General features: G+C 51.8%; 1 protein-coding gene across 1 annotated transcript; it reads right to left on the bottom strand.

The window, feature by feature from the left end:
- Nucleotides 1-867: 867 nt before the first annotated feature.
- On the bottom strand, nt 868-11738 carry LOC128723430 (uncharacterized). Its single transcript, XM_053817174.1, has 5 exons — nt 11696-11738; nt 7110-7298; nt 6064-6575; nt 4160-4617; nt 868-4075 (listed from the first exon to the last, which is right to left on the bottom strand). Exons 1-5 carry the CDS (start codon nt 11736-11738, stop codon nt 868-870), a joined length of 4410 nt encoding a protein of 1469 aa, XP_053673149.1.
- Between the last annotated feature and the right edge of the window lie 1168 nt (nt 11739-12906).

Below are 12906 nucleotides of genomic sequence, written 5' to 3'. Positions count from 1 at the left end.
TTGAGCCCATTTTTCCATATTCTTCAAAAGCGCATTGCTTAGGGCGCACGTACGCGCACGAGAAACAAAAAAAAAGGAGATCACCAACATGCGTATGTATTTCACTTTTAAATTACCAAACTATCAAAAACATTCTTCATTCAACTGAATGCCATTCTTCATTCTGTGTAGTACATATTATAGGGTTTCGAAAAAAAAATGGTAGTTCAATATACAAATCATCGTAAGAAAAACTAAAGTAATTCCGTTAAACTAGCACAACGTTACTAGCAGCGACAAAGAGCACACAAAAAAAATCCTTTCGTAATGTACGCGATTCTTCCTATTCGAAGGGATCTGCGCTTCCATCACAACTAACCTAAATCTCTCGTTTTGTTTTCCACCGAATGGATATTGTACGCAAAAACAAAATAATCTCTTCTCGTTCTCCTCGTGATCGTGATCAATAAGGAACGAATTCAAACGGATTCGTTCGCAACCAAAACACCAGTGAAGTAAATGAACCAGCAGGTATAGCATTCCCTGGTTAAATTGCTCACACTTAACTGCATCAAGCATTCGAATCCTTCACCAAAGTGAGGTGTGAAGGTCAACGACAAGCGCGAGTACCATCATCCAAAAGTGCATGCGAATTTCAACAGATAATATAAACCGGCATGCAGCAAAATAATAATACTACTTGCATGCATACACATCCGATGCGATGGCCACATTAGAGGCCAACGAATGTGCGACAATCACCCACATCTTCCGGTCTCCTGGGAGTTCACAATGGAAGTTCGCGTATAAAAAAAAAAAAGATATTCGAAAGTGATCGATGGCAGTTGGCCACAACAAGGCCTCTCGCCGTGCCGTTGGCAATGTCAGTTAACCGCTCTGCGTGGTAATGGTGAACGGGCTGGGAGTTGACGCCGTCCCGGAAACGGCGTTGGTTCCGACTGTCTCGTCAGCGTGGAAATTGGGATGATAGTACGGGTAGTGGTAGTATCCCCCCATCGGTTTATCAACAGCATGGTGAACGATCGGCGAGAAGACGGTACGCTCTCCTCCTCGCGGATCCTCGTCGTCCTGCTCCGGTGATGACAATGGCTCCTGCTGCTGCTGCTGCTGCTGTTGCTGGCGTCTGACACCATCTTGGAAATCTTCGATCGCCAGCGGAGACGGTGGCGTTTTCGCTCCAATCACTATCGGCGCGGCGGAACAGCTTCCGTTTTCCATCGCCGGTAGGCAGAGACTACGCGATTTCAGCGACAAACGGCGCTGCATCAGCTGGCTTTCGTTCGGTGGCGATAAACCGACCGGTAGACCACCGGTCAACGCCATCTTCACTACGATGGCTGGGCTGCTGTTGCCCAGTCCCGCCACGGTCGTGGTCGAAACATTCCCATTGATGACGCTGTTGCCACTGTGGCAGCTCGTGTTGCTGCTTGTGCTGCTGCTGTAGACAGCTTCGTCGATACCCTCGATCGCGTCCGGATCGTCTTCCTTGCGCTGCACCAGATGTTCCTGCATCTGTTGCCGCTGGTGGTGCAGTTCGGCCTCCTCGCCCTCGTCCGCCGGCTGCTGAAGCTGCTGCTGCTGATGGTGGTGTTGGTGTTGGTGGTAGTAATCCCCACCACCAGGGAGTTCCGGCCGTCCGTTCAGGTTTAGCCCGTCGAATCCACCGATCATCATCGACTGGTAGCCGTTGTTGCGCGTCTCGCGCTTAAGGGCGCTCACGATCGTGGTCGAGTTAGAATGATAAAGCTTATATCTATTCATAGTATTAGTTGTTGGATCACAGTTTATATTACTCCTACTCTGATACACCAGCGTATGTGGCGGCGGTGGAGGCGCCTGCAGTATTAGCGTTGCCTGCTGCTGGCCAGCACTGCCGCGCCTTGCTCTTGCCTTCGCAGCCCCTACAACACCGTCGATCCCGTCGATGACGTTCTGGACGACACGCTGCAATCCACCATTGCACGATGCCGATGAAGGATTGCGCTGATTTTGGTACTGCGGCGGATGGTATAGCACCATCCCACGATATGGCAACGGTTTCTGCTTCTGCTGCTGCTGCTGCTGGCCACCATGGATCCCGGCGCCATAATGATGGTGGTTGTTGTAGTTGTAATGGCCCGCACCACCACCGCCATTGTGATAGAACTGATTGGTACCATTGTTCATCATACCACCATTGTGGTGCTGCTGCTGTTGCGGTGGCGACATCTGGTGGTACTGCTGACTTTGATGGCTGTTGCCATTGTTCATCCTCGCCGGATGATGACTACTTCCGCCTCCGTTACTACTAATGTTGCTAGTATTATTATTAATATTATTATTGGTTCCTCCGCGATTGTACTGATGGTGATTAAAGATAGTCGTGTTGTTGCTGACTTTGCCGTTGGTATAGTGTGGCTGCATCGTAGCAACACCACCGCCATTGCCATTGCCATTGCTGTGGCGATAGTTGTCGATGTCCTCGGTTCCATCACTGAACCGTTTGGTGGCGTACGTCGACGACGGTTGAGTACGCCAGGAGGACAGCGTAGGTGAAGACTGCAGCTGCTGCGACGACGGTGCACCATGGTGAGCATGGTGGTTGTTGTACGGATAGTGCTGTTGCTGCTGCTGCTGTCTAGGTTGCTTCATCTGTCCCGGACGAATATCGATGCCCTCGGAGGGCTCGTTAGTGTTGCTACACATCGTACGGATGCATCGGACGACAGTGTTGCCATAGTTGTGATGGTTGTAATAACCTCCATTACCGCCATGCGACGCGTGCTGCTGGTTCTGATGTGCGCCATTGTTCTGTCGATAGGACGACGATGATGACGTCGAGGACAGCGGTGGATGCGAGTGGTGGTTGCTGTGATGATGGTTATTGTAGTACGAATGGTTACCGTAGTGGTTGTTGTTGTTGTTGTTGTGGTGGTGCTGGTGGTGGTAGTTATGGTAATGTTGCGGATGCGAATGATAATGACCACTGCGGCCACCCTTGTAGCTCGCGCCAAAACCTTGGGCGGCATGCTTTGCCGGGTACGCGTGCTGGCTGCGACTGTTGTAGTCGTACGTGGCAGGACTTTGCTGCCGCTGGTCATTTGCATTACCGCGATATCGCCAACTCGACTCGGGCGGAATGTCCCAGCTACCGCTGCTCTTCTTCGGCGCAATGTTCTCCTTCGCACACACGACATGAGCCGGCGATGAATGGGACGAAGACGACAGGGATTGAGCTGGAGCCACCAAAGCAGCTCCTTCCTCCTCTGATGATCGCTTTCCATTCCTATCTGCAGCCACCACCAGGGCACCACCATCATCCGACGACTCACCGGTACCAATTCGTTTTGGTGGATCGGAATTTTGCAATCCTTCGTCACGTTTTATCTCTTCCTGTTGCTCCTGCTGCTGCTCTTGCTCCTGCCGCAACAGTTCCACTCGCTGATCGCCATCCTTACCACCGCTGCCGATGGTGCTGCTATCGTCGTGATGGCCGTTAATGGTGATGTTGGTGGCAATAAGGGCCCCTTCAATACCGGAAGACATACTATTCACAACACTCGGGGTTGCAGCTGGCGCATCTGCAACGGTGCTGCTGTTTTCACCAACAACGGCAACGGCGTCAACAGCACCGCATCCCCCCTCCTCCTTCGCCGCATCTTCCGACCTCTCTCCACTCTCCACTCCACGTTCGATGGAAACGTTTTGGTAGCTGCTACTATTGCATCTTTCCAGCTCTTTCTTCTCCTGCCAATGCTCCTCCTTCCCGTCAACTGTTGTTTCATATGCTCTCGTCGCATCGTTTTCCTTCCGTTTTTCATCCTCATCACAGACTCCATTGGGTTCTCCCGCCGTACGCGCCACAAACGGATCATCCGACGCAATCCGTTCTTCCGCTCCGGCCAACGTCGGTTTGGTTGCTTCGGTGGGTTGTACCGGGGGGGCTCGCTCTACGCTCCCGTTGTACGACGGCTGATAAATGTTCGGACGCTCCTTCGCCATGTAGTCGTAGCGCATCGAAAAGTGCTGCATTATGACCCGCTTGACGGCCATCGCCGATTCGGCAAAGTGGGACAACTCCAGCGCGGATTGGTTTCTGTAAGCGAGATGAGCGTATGAGCAAGGATTCACGATGGATAGTGATACAAAAAAAAACAATAGGCATCCCGCATTCCCTTACCGTCGAATTACACCTGGCGTCTTCAGCACCCGGCGGCGCTGCTTATCCTTGTTCGCTTTGGAGTTGATACCACCGGCATGGCACACCGTATCGTCGCTAATGCGAATCCACGGATGCTGGAGCACGGCCGTAGCACTCAGCCGCTTCGGTGCTTCCTTCACCAGCAAACCCCGGATCAGATCCTTCGCTTCCTCGCTCACATCCAGCCACTCGCTGTCCGGGAAGCAGTACCGGCCCTCCTGGATCGACTCGAACAGCAGCTCCTGGCAGGTGCGACAGTTCTCGCCCCGGTTCCACCCACAATCCTGCTCGCAGTTGCCGGAAAATGGCGGATACCCACACAGCAGGATGTACGCGATCACACCCAACGACCACAGATCACAACGCTTGTCGTAGTAATTCGATTCACCGACGAACAGATCGACAACCTCCGGTGCCATGAATTCGGCACTACCGACCTACAAAGAGAGGAGTGAGAAGTTGAAAACAAAAAGCAAACACGATCAATGTTTGATTAAACCAAACGGGGGTGAGTTGCGTTGCATCGCCATCAACAATCAACCTTCTCCGCACACCCACGAACACAATGAGTGCACACATTCAAACCAAAACACTGAACGCAAACAAAACAGAACCCATCAATACTTTCACTTCTTCTTCCCGGCCGCTGTACACGAGTTTATTCCCCCCTTTTGCTATAGCATCGCAAGCAAGTCCAGTTTGTTATCAAAACTACCTTCTCTCTTATCACCAGCAACGAGCCTTATCGATAGCGAAGAGGTCAAGCGGAAGGGGGGAAGTTTAATAAAAAAAAAGAAAAAAACAACCACATTGTAAAAAGCTGACGGAGGCTTCTTTAAGCAAAACCTTCTACAAACGCCACTTTACACCTTTTTTGGATGGTGCAGAAGCCACGATATGCCGCACGGTAGCGATGAGTCTCTCTACGACCGGAACATTACGGACGGATCAAATGAAGGAGCCATATTCCGTTGCGGGTGTCCTTCTCTTTTTAGCGAGCTGGCCCCATCAACAGTGGCTGAGCTCGGGACAAACATGTTTACATCTATTATTTATCTAGCAGTTTCACACAACCCCCTTTGGTTTATCTTATTTTGGGTTCCCCGACGACCAAGGATATGATATGTTAAAAAAAAACTGCACAAGTTTTGCGCAAAACACTCCCTCCTCCCTGTTTGCCGTTGATTGATCACAAAAGCAAATGCAAATGTGTTGGGGCATGGGAGGGAGAACACGAGAGCGATAATTTTTCCTCGTCGTGCTAACAACACACAACAACGCGCGGTCACTTAATTTACGCATTTCCATTTAATCTCAACCGACCTGATCGAGGGCACCCTCCTAGTGGCAGAGCAAGCAAATGTGATCTTTCTCTGTTGTTTTGTCATTACAGTGTGCTCTTTCTTTTCTATTTGCTTTCCAAACCAGAGTTCATTGACCAACGGGTGGTATGTGACAAATTTCCAATTGCCCATAAGCAAACAATTGTATCCATGCGAGCTTGCAGTCTTTTAAACAAGGAGCAGTCGCGTTTTTATCTTGCCGAATACACACAACACTTCAAGGGAAGTTGTTGGTGTGTGGGGCGGGCGATGAACGAAAGTGTTTATTTTAATTAAATTTGCAACTAAACAAACAGCGGCACGAACGAAAGCACCATCCTGACGGCCAGATAGCATAGCAAATTGGCAAAAATTTGGTAAACAGTAACGCCCCTTCAACCATCCTTATCGCTCGAGCTGGCCATTGGCGTCATCGCTAGCAGAACACTGACAAGAAGTCCGATTCGATCCCACCCTTAACAGAAAGTAGGTCAATTCGCAATTCGGAGGTGGCTCTTGGTGGCTTCTTCCCCCACGCACGCACACACACACGCAACCTACCGGTGTCAGCAGCTGCGGTGTGGCCGTCGGTGACGAGATGTTGGTCGTGAACTTGATGCCGGATCCGAGATCAAAATCACAAATCTTGATCGGACACAGCTTGTCCGGATCGACGCACAGGATGTTCTCCGGCTTGAGGTCCCGGTGGGCGATGCCCTTCTTGTGCAGAAAGTCCAGCCCGGACGCGATCGCCTTAATGATCTGGGCTGCGTCGTACTCGGAGAAGCACACGTTCTGCTGGATGCGCGTCAGCAGCGGCCCGCCGTTGATCTTCTCGAACACTAGATAGAACTTTTCGTCGTCCTCGAAAAACTCTAACAGCTGCAAGATGTTCGGGTGGCCCTGGCAGTGGTGGAACGTTTCCACCTCGCGGAAAACGCGTGCCCGCGCGTGCCCCGGTATTTTGTCGATGATCTTCACCGCGTACTCCAGCTCGGTGTAGATGTTGATGCACGTTTGCACCGACGCGTACGCTCCTTCGCCCAACACTTCGCCGGTCAGCTTGTACAGTTCTGCGAAGATAACAAAAAAAAGCGGTCAGTTATCGATCGGCTGTTGCCGTGCGATCGTTTGTCGCCCATTGCATATCTAGAATGCGTATTGCATTACCACCACCACCGCACAAGCTCTTCTTTGAAGATCGATCACACGCGATCACAGAAGAATGTGGGGGCATGTGAAAGGTAGTACGCAGTAAGAGCGAACGGCTGTGCTAGTAACTCATTGCAAACTGCACTACAGCCAGGCCGCTGACCGTGAGCGTTCGTGAGAGGTGGATGCCCGGTTAGTAGAGCAATGGTGAGTAGTTAAGGCTGCTGTCACTGCTACCAGGTTAGACCAAAACCATGAGACCACGTGGTTCGTTGCACAAACACCTAGAGCACACCTAGACGGCTCTTCTTCTCTCGGCTCAAGCGCACTCAGCTCAGTATAGAACAATTCAACTATTGCTAAAAAACGCACCACCGCGTTGCGTTGGTGCGTGTAACGGTAATTGTGGCATCCGTGCAGGTGCCACACCACCCCCGGAGGGTGTTCTCTTTTACCTTGAAAGCATGACGACTGCATCGATGAACTGGCGCGTTTCTTTCGGCGCCGCTTGCGCTTCATCTCCTCCTTGTGCCGGTTGAAGTCGGCCTGCCGTTCAGCTTCGGATAGCATGCGTGCCTCGATCGACTCGTTGCCGGACACCTCCTCGCTGCTGTACCGTGCGACATCCGCTTTGCGTGTTGAGTCTGCGAAAAAAAAAAAACAAAAAAAATGAAACCGAAATCGAATGAGCAAACCAAAAAAACAAAGCAGATTAAGCAACTGGAACACAAAATCCGGTGCTAGCTAAAGGGTGGAGTGATGGTTGGTGTTTGACGAGTTGGAGAATCGCGTGAAAAAAAAACGGACCAAACAGAGAGAAGCATCCTTTTCTACGTCAGCAAGCTTGTCCCGCCCCTACAACTTGTACCCAGGCGCCCGTGGCGCATTAGGTTTAATGAATCGCCATTACAACATCGCACGATCGTTACAATGTTCCTCTCCTCAGGCAAGCAATCGGTCAACACACACAACCGGCTAAATCGTTCTTGGCAACTCAATCGCGTTCAACTCGATAAACGATCCCTTTGTAACGATCACTGTTATCTTACGCTAGAGATCAATGTCGCCTCTCATTTAATCCTCCCCCCAAAACAAAAAGAAACAGATCGATTGAAGCTGCTTTTTTCAACAACAAACAACCCACCGGAGGAGTTTTGCACCGGAGCCACCAACGCAACAGTGAGGATGACACATACATTACGTGGCTTTCTTTTACCCCAATTACGATTACTCATCGATGGTCCGTAACGCACGTCACAGAACCCAAACTGAAATGATGAAACAATAATATATCCCACCCTCCCCCAAATAGAGACACACAAGGGTTTTTTTTGTTGATCGTGGGGAAATTTCCTTACGCGACCCGCTTTTCTCCATCTTGCCGGCAACGCCACGATCGCCACTTTCCGTGCGCTTTTTTTACGATCTCAACAAGGAAGGATATATCGGTCGAGTTATTTATGCACCGCCGCCACCTCGAGCACCTCCACCGGCCACCCCCTTCTTTTGTGTGTTTGTCTTCTCTGTCACCGATCGACAACAAAAAACAATATTGCACACAGGGACACTCACACACACACACCCGCACGCACAAAAACGTGCTACAAATATCTCGCTGACCACCATTAACACCCACCTCACGGTAACTCGGGGGGTGGTGAGTGGGTGGTTGTGAATGAACCGGCGCAATTCTTCCGCCAATTCTATTGCGGCTGTTTTTTGTTTTTTTTTTCGAGACCGCGGATCGCGGAGACGTCATTTCTTTGATCGTACACAGTGCCTCCCAAGCGATGTAATGTTTTTTATTTATTTTTTTCGTCAGTCTCTCTTTCTACAGAACGGTTTGTTTTCCTTTTGCTTGAAATATTTTACGCGCCCCCCTCCCCAACACCGGCTCCCTTATCTAATGTGTCTTCTCTGTCCCCTTTCAGGTCCTTCGGCCCCCCACGAGTCTTCTCCAAGGTCATTACGTTGAGGGGGGAGGGAACTCCTTTCGGGTGTGTGCACCGAAAACCAACGTGCTTTTTGGTGTGTCCCACCATTATTTCCCCCCAGCTCAACCCACGGTCACACTCTGCCTCTGGTGAAGATTTGTGGCGTACCTTTCTCCGAGCTGACAATCGGCAGGCAAAAAGGGCCAGAAAGGGATGGTGCGCGCCGCATAAAGAACCCCCAAGAACCGGTCTTACGCTGATGACAGAACAAGACAGAAGAGCCGGGGTGTACCTATGAGGCGCGCGGAGGGTGGGTGTTGATGTCCACATACATTTCGTTCTTGCGCTCGCAAAAACAACAAACACAATGGCGCGGCCTGATTATTGTCGTTCTTATTTTGACGTTTCAAGACGGCGGCACGTCATCGGCAACCATCCGTCACTGATTATTCGATCGAAGCAGGCCAGGCTCCGCTCACAAACCACGCGGGTTCTACAACGCGGGGTTTCAGCGGCAGACCGCGGGATGGGCGGAGATACGCGTATATAATGCGTATTATTTGCGCAACGTTTGAATCTCACCTCTCGCGCGGTTTTGGTCGACCGCGCCACAACCGTGAGGAAGATACGCAAAAGAATGACATTCCGTGTCCGTGAGGTGGCGGCCGGTTTAAACACGCCACGCGAGACACAACGACCGGCATTCGGACGTTGTCGTCGACGTTGTTGTTGTGGTCGTCATTTCTGGCCAGTGACGGATTCGCACTTGCGCGAATATTATTGCGATTACGCGCTGACCCCACAGAAAGCAGCCTCTCGGAATATATTATGGTGGTGTGGCTGTACAAGCGAAATAAAAAGAAAGGGGTTCGAGAATCTAATCGAGAGGGCGAAGGGGATAAATCTCTCGAAGCCAGCACAGCAGCAGACACACATCCCAGCAGCGAATTATTAATCGGTTTGCTTACACACCACCCGGCGAGAGCCGTGCCGTACACCTTTCGCCCGAGCCGCCATTCGAAAAGAACCGCATGGGGTGTGGGGGGGAGGGGAGCTATTGCGTGTTAAATTTGGCGATTCGCCGCTGTCGACGTTCGATTCGAACGGCCACTCGCTGTCGTACCATTTCTGTACGTTTGTGCTGCTGCTGTTGCTGCTACTGCTGGCTATGTTCTCACAGCGGTATGCGTGAATTTCGACCGAACGACGAACCGTGGCAGCGGTGCTAGTGCTGTGTTTGTAAACGCAAACCTAAACGCGTTCGCCGGATCGCACCATACACCGCGCCGCGTTTGCCCTTCACCAAACCCTTCTCACCCACCCACTCATTCACCCACCCACCTTCTTTCACTTCTTCCGGCGCCTAACCGTGCTTCCTTTCCATTCCGTTCAGCATTCTTCTTCATCACAAAAACATCACCCATCCAACCATTTTTTTTTGCTAGAGGCTACTGCGATGCGAGAGAAGGGCTTGTGTGGCAGCAAACGGGCCAACGGTGTGGCCCGTTTTCGCGTCCGTGTGCGTACGTGCCGCGATCGTACACGCGGCAGAAGGCTTACCAATATCACCATGGCGGCGCTACGCTCAACAGCCCCGCGCGTAGCGCTGTGTTCGTGAGGCTTTCCAAGCGGCAGCAGGCCATCGACAGCTGCCGACCTGCGGGATGGGTGAATGAGCGAGAGAGAGACAGAGAGCGCACACACAGTAGGCAAGGTGCTGGGTTCGCGTTCGGGCTAGAACGAAACGGCACGAGAAAAACAGGCCATACACCGAAAGAACAACAAAAAAAAAGTGCATACGTGCGCATCGAAACGCAATTCTACCAACGGTCGCTTTCCACGGGGAAAAATGTCCCTTTGTCGCCGTTAAGCGATCCTTTGATGGGCTGAGGGACCCGAGCAAGCAGTGGAAAACGAAAAGCGGCACGGTAACTGATAAACATGGCACCTGGAAAAGCTGAGGCTAGCTTCGAAACGAGGGTACAATGATGTTCTCTCTCTCTCTCTCTCTCTCTTTCGTTCTCCCGTACCCGACGTGAGACGAGCCTGCGGGAAATGGGCATCGGTTGGGAACGATTTCCTCCAACTTGCAACGGACTTTTGCGCCGTTAAAGCCTCATAGCCGGCATTTTAGATTAAGGCTAGGCCACAGCGAGAAAAAAACCCATTACGATTGTTCGATCTTCGGGGCAACAAGTAGCGCAAGAAAACCCACTCTTTACAATCCCCACATCGAGGTAGCCATGCCACCAGTGGTGAGCTCACACCTCTGCTCACTGACACTAGTGGCGGTGTTTACAGTTTCTGTTCCAGGAGGCACACAACCAAGAGATGTGACCATCCCAACTGCTTCTGCTGGTTGTTTGCATGCGATGCCGGGGCGGAGGGAAAGAGCTGAACCATAGGGGCCATGATGAAATATATTCCAGAATGTCGTTCGAAAGTCGAATACAAATCAGTGGCCGCGCAGTGGATGCCGTAAAAAAACATGTTCTTTCCGCCTGGTGGTGTGGCCGCGAAGAAGACGACGTATCGCTGGTGCGCTGGTGTGCGTAAGCGCCATTACACTTTGTCTTCTTTCTCTCGCATCGCTCGTCGTCGCGGATGGGTGAGCAAGCAGAAACAACGAGAGCGCAAGGGACGCCGGAGGAGCGGCGTGTTTCGATCGACATGTGTTTGTGATCTAAGCTCGGCACACGAGAAAACTCTCAAGTCTAAAAATGCGTGTTTGCCACCGTCATCGAACGAGTTTTTTTTCCTTCCTATTTCTCGGATGCTGCTGCTGCGTGTCCTGCTGTCCCTGCGCGGGGGGGGGTTTGCACTTTGCACCGCCACCGAATTCCGTTTCGCCCTTTCGCAAGTCACCACCTTCTTGCGTGTCCTTTCGCTGACATCCAATCCCAATATTCGATGCCGGCATATTCCTGGCCTGCGCACGCCTGAGCACAACATCCTCATCGTTTTCTCTTCTCGCTGCCCTACGGGTAAATGGCCCCCTTTTTTCTGTCCTGTCAGACACTCCCACACGTTCCGAACACACCACGCCACACGTTCCGAACGTCACGTAGCCCGAAGAGGAAGAAGAAGAGCACAAAAAAGTAGCTTACCGGAGTTCACGTCGAAACCCTCCTCGACGATGCGTTCGACCATCGTGCTGCGGTGATACCGGATGTCGTCGTGGAAGGCACTCCCGCTGCAGCGTGACACCTCCGGATCCGGTTTACACCACGACGTTCGACGAATCTGCGGGCACCGGGAGCAGCCGCTGCGGCTGGGACGTTCGATGGGCGCTCCACTATACCTGCTCGCTTGCTGGTCCTCGGAAACCGTCGATGCAAAACCGACGATGGTCGAGGTCCGGGTGGGATGGAATCGGTCAGCTCTTCGCCTGCCGGAAGTACGGTACACACGGGTTGTCGTCGCTCAGCGCCGGGGGTTTTGCTACCGCGGAAGCGCGTAGCAGCCAATTTTATCAGCGTACGCTCGCACACATGTACGCGTCGCAGATCTCTGGCTCGTCGCAGTACGTGTGTCCTCGCCAGGAAAGCACTGCCAACGCGGGCGATGACGGCGGGTCCGTTGTGATACACGGACACGAGGGGTGGGGGAGGGAGCGAAAAAATGATGGCACAATCCGAAACGGTGCGATGGCTACTGTTGCCTGCTGCTGCTGCTGGGCCAAGGGTTTTTTTGGGTTCTCCACCGGCACCGTACTAGAACACACACGCACTGCCCAAAGAAGCGAAACGCGCTGGCTGGCCGAATCTACACTCCGAAAATGGGATGCGGCTTGTGCGGAGTAAGATGATGAAAATGGTGTTTCAAATAAACACTTAACAGCGGACACAGGCCGATTTTGATTTCCTCTGACTAGCTAGCTACCCATCACGATCCATCACGCACGAGAGCAAAACCAAAACAAACGTAGGACGTCAAGTGCTTTGTCAAAACAACCTCTGCCCATGTTCAACTGGCTGCGTACGTTACCAGCCCATGCCGGACCCAGTGGGCAAGTGAGAGAACATTTGTTCGATACTCGTGGATTGAAGGATCGGATCCCAGTTCACGGTTGAGATGGAATCGAACCGTCTCAGTATGGAGCGTGCATCATCTCACTATCGGTGGTAATAAAGGAAAATTGCTGCATCGGAGTTTATGTACCGAATATCTTGAGCAGCAATACAACCAATTTCAGTTCAATTTTGAAGGTATTTTTTGTTGAAGCACGTTGCGTCGACCGCCACGATGAGGCTCCCATGACAACATCAGATCGCACAACATGCGAATAGCACGAAGCCGTTGGATGCTGGTGTCACTC

This window comes from Anopheles nili, chromosome 2, assembly GCF_943737925.1.
Source record: "Anopheles nili chromosome 2, idAnoNiliSN_F5_01, whole genome shotgun sequence".
In the NCBI taxonomy this organism is placed as follows: domain Eukaryota; kingdom Metazoa; phylum Arthropoda; class Insecta; order Diptera; family Culicidae; genus Anopheles; species Anopheles nili.
Note: the sequence above shows the minus strand (reverse complement) of the source record. Positions and strands in the feature narration are given on the sequence as shown.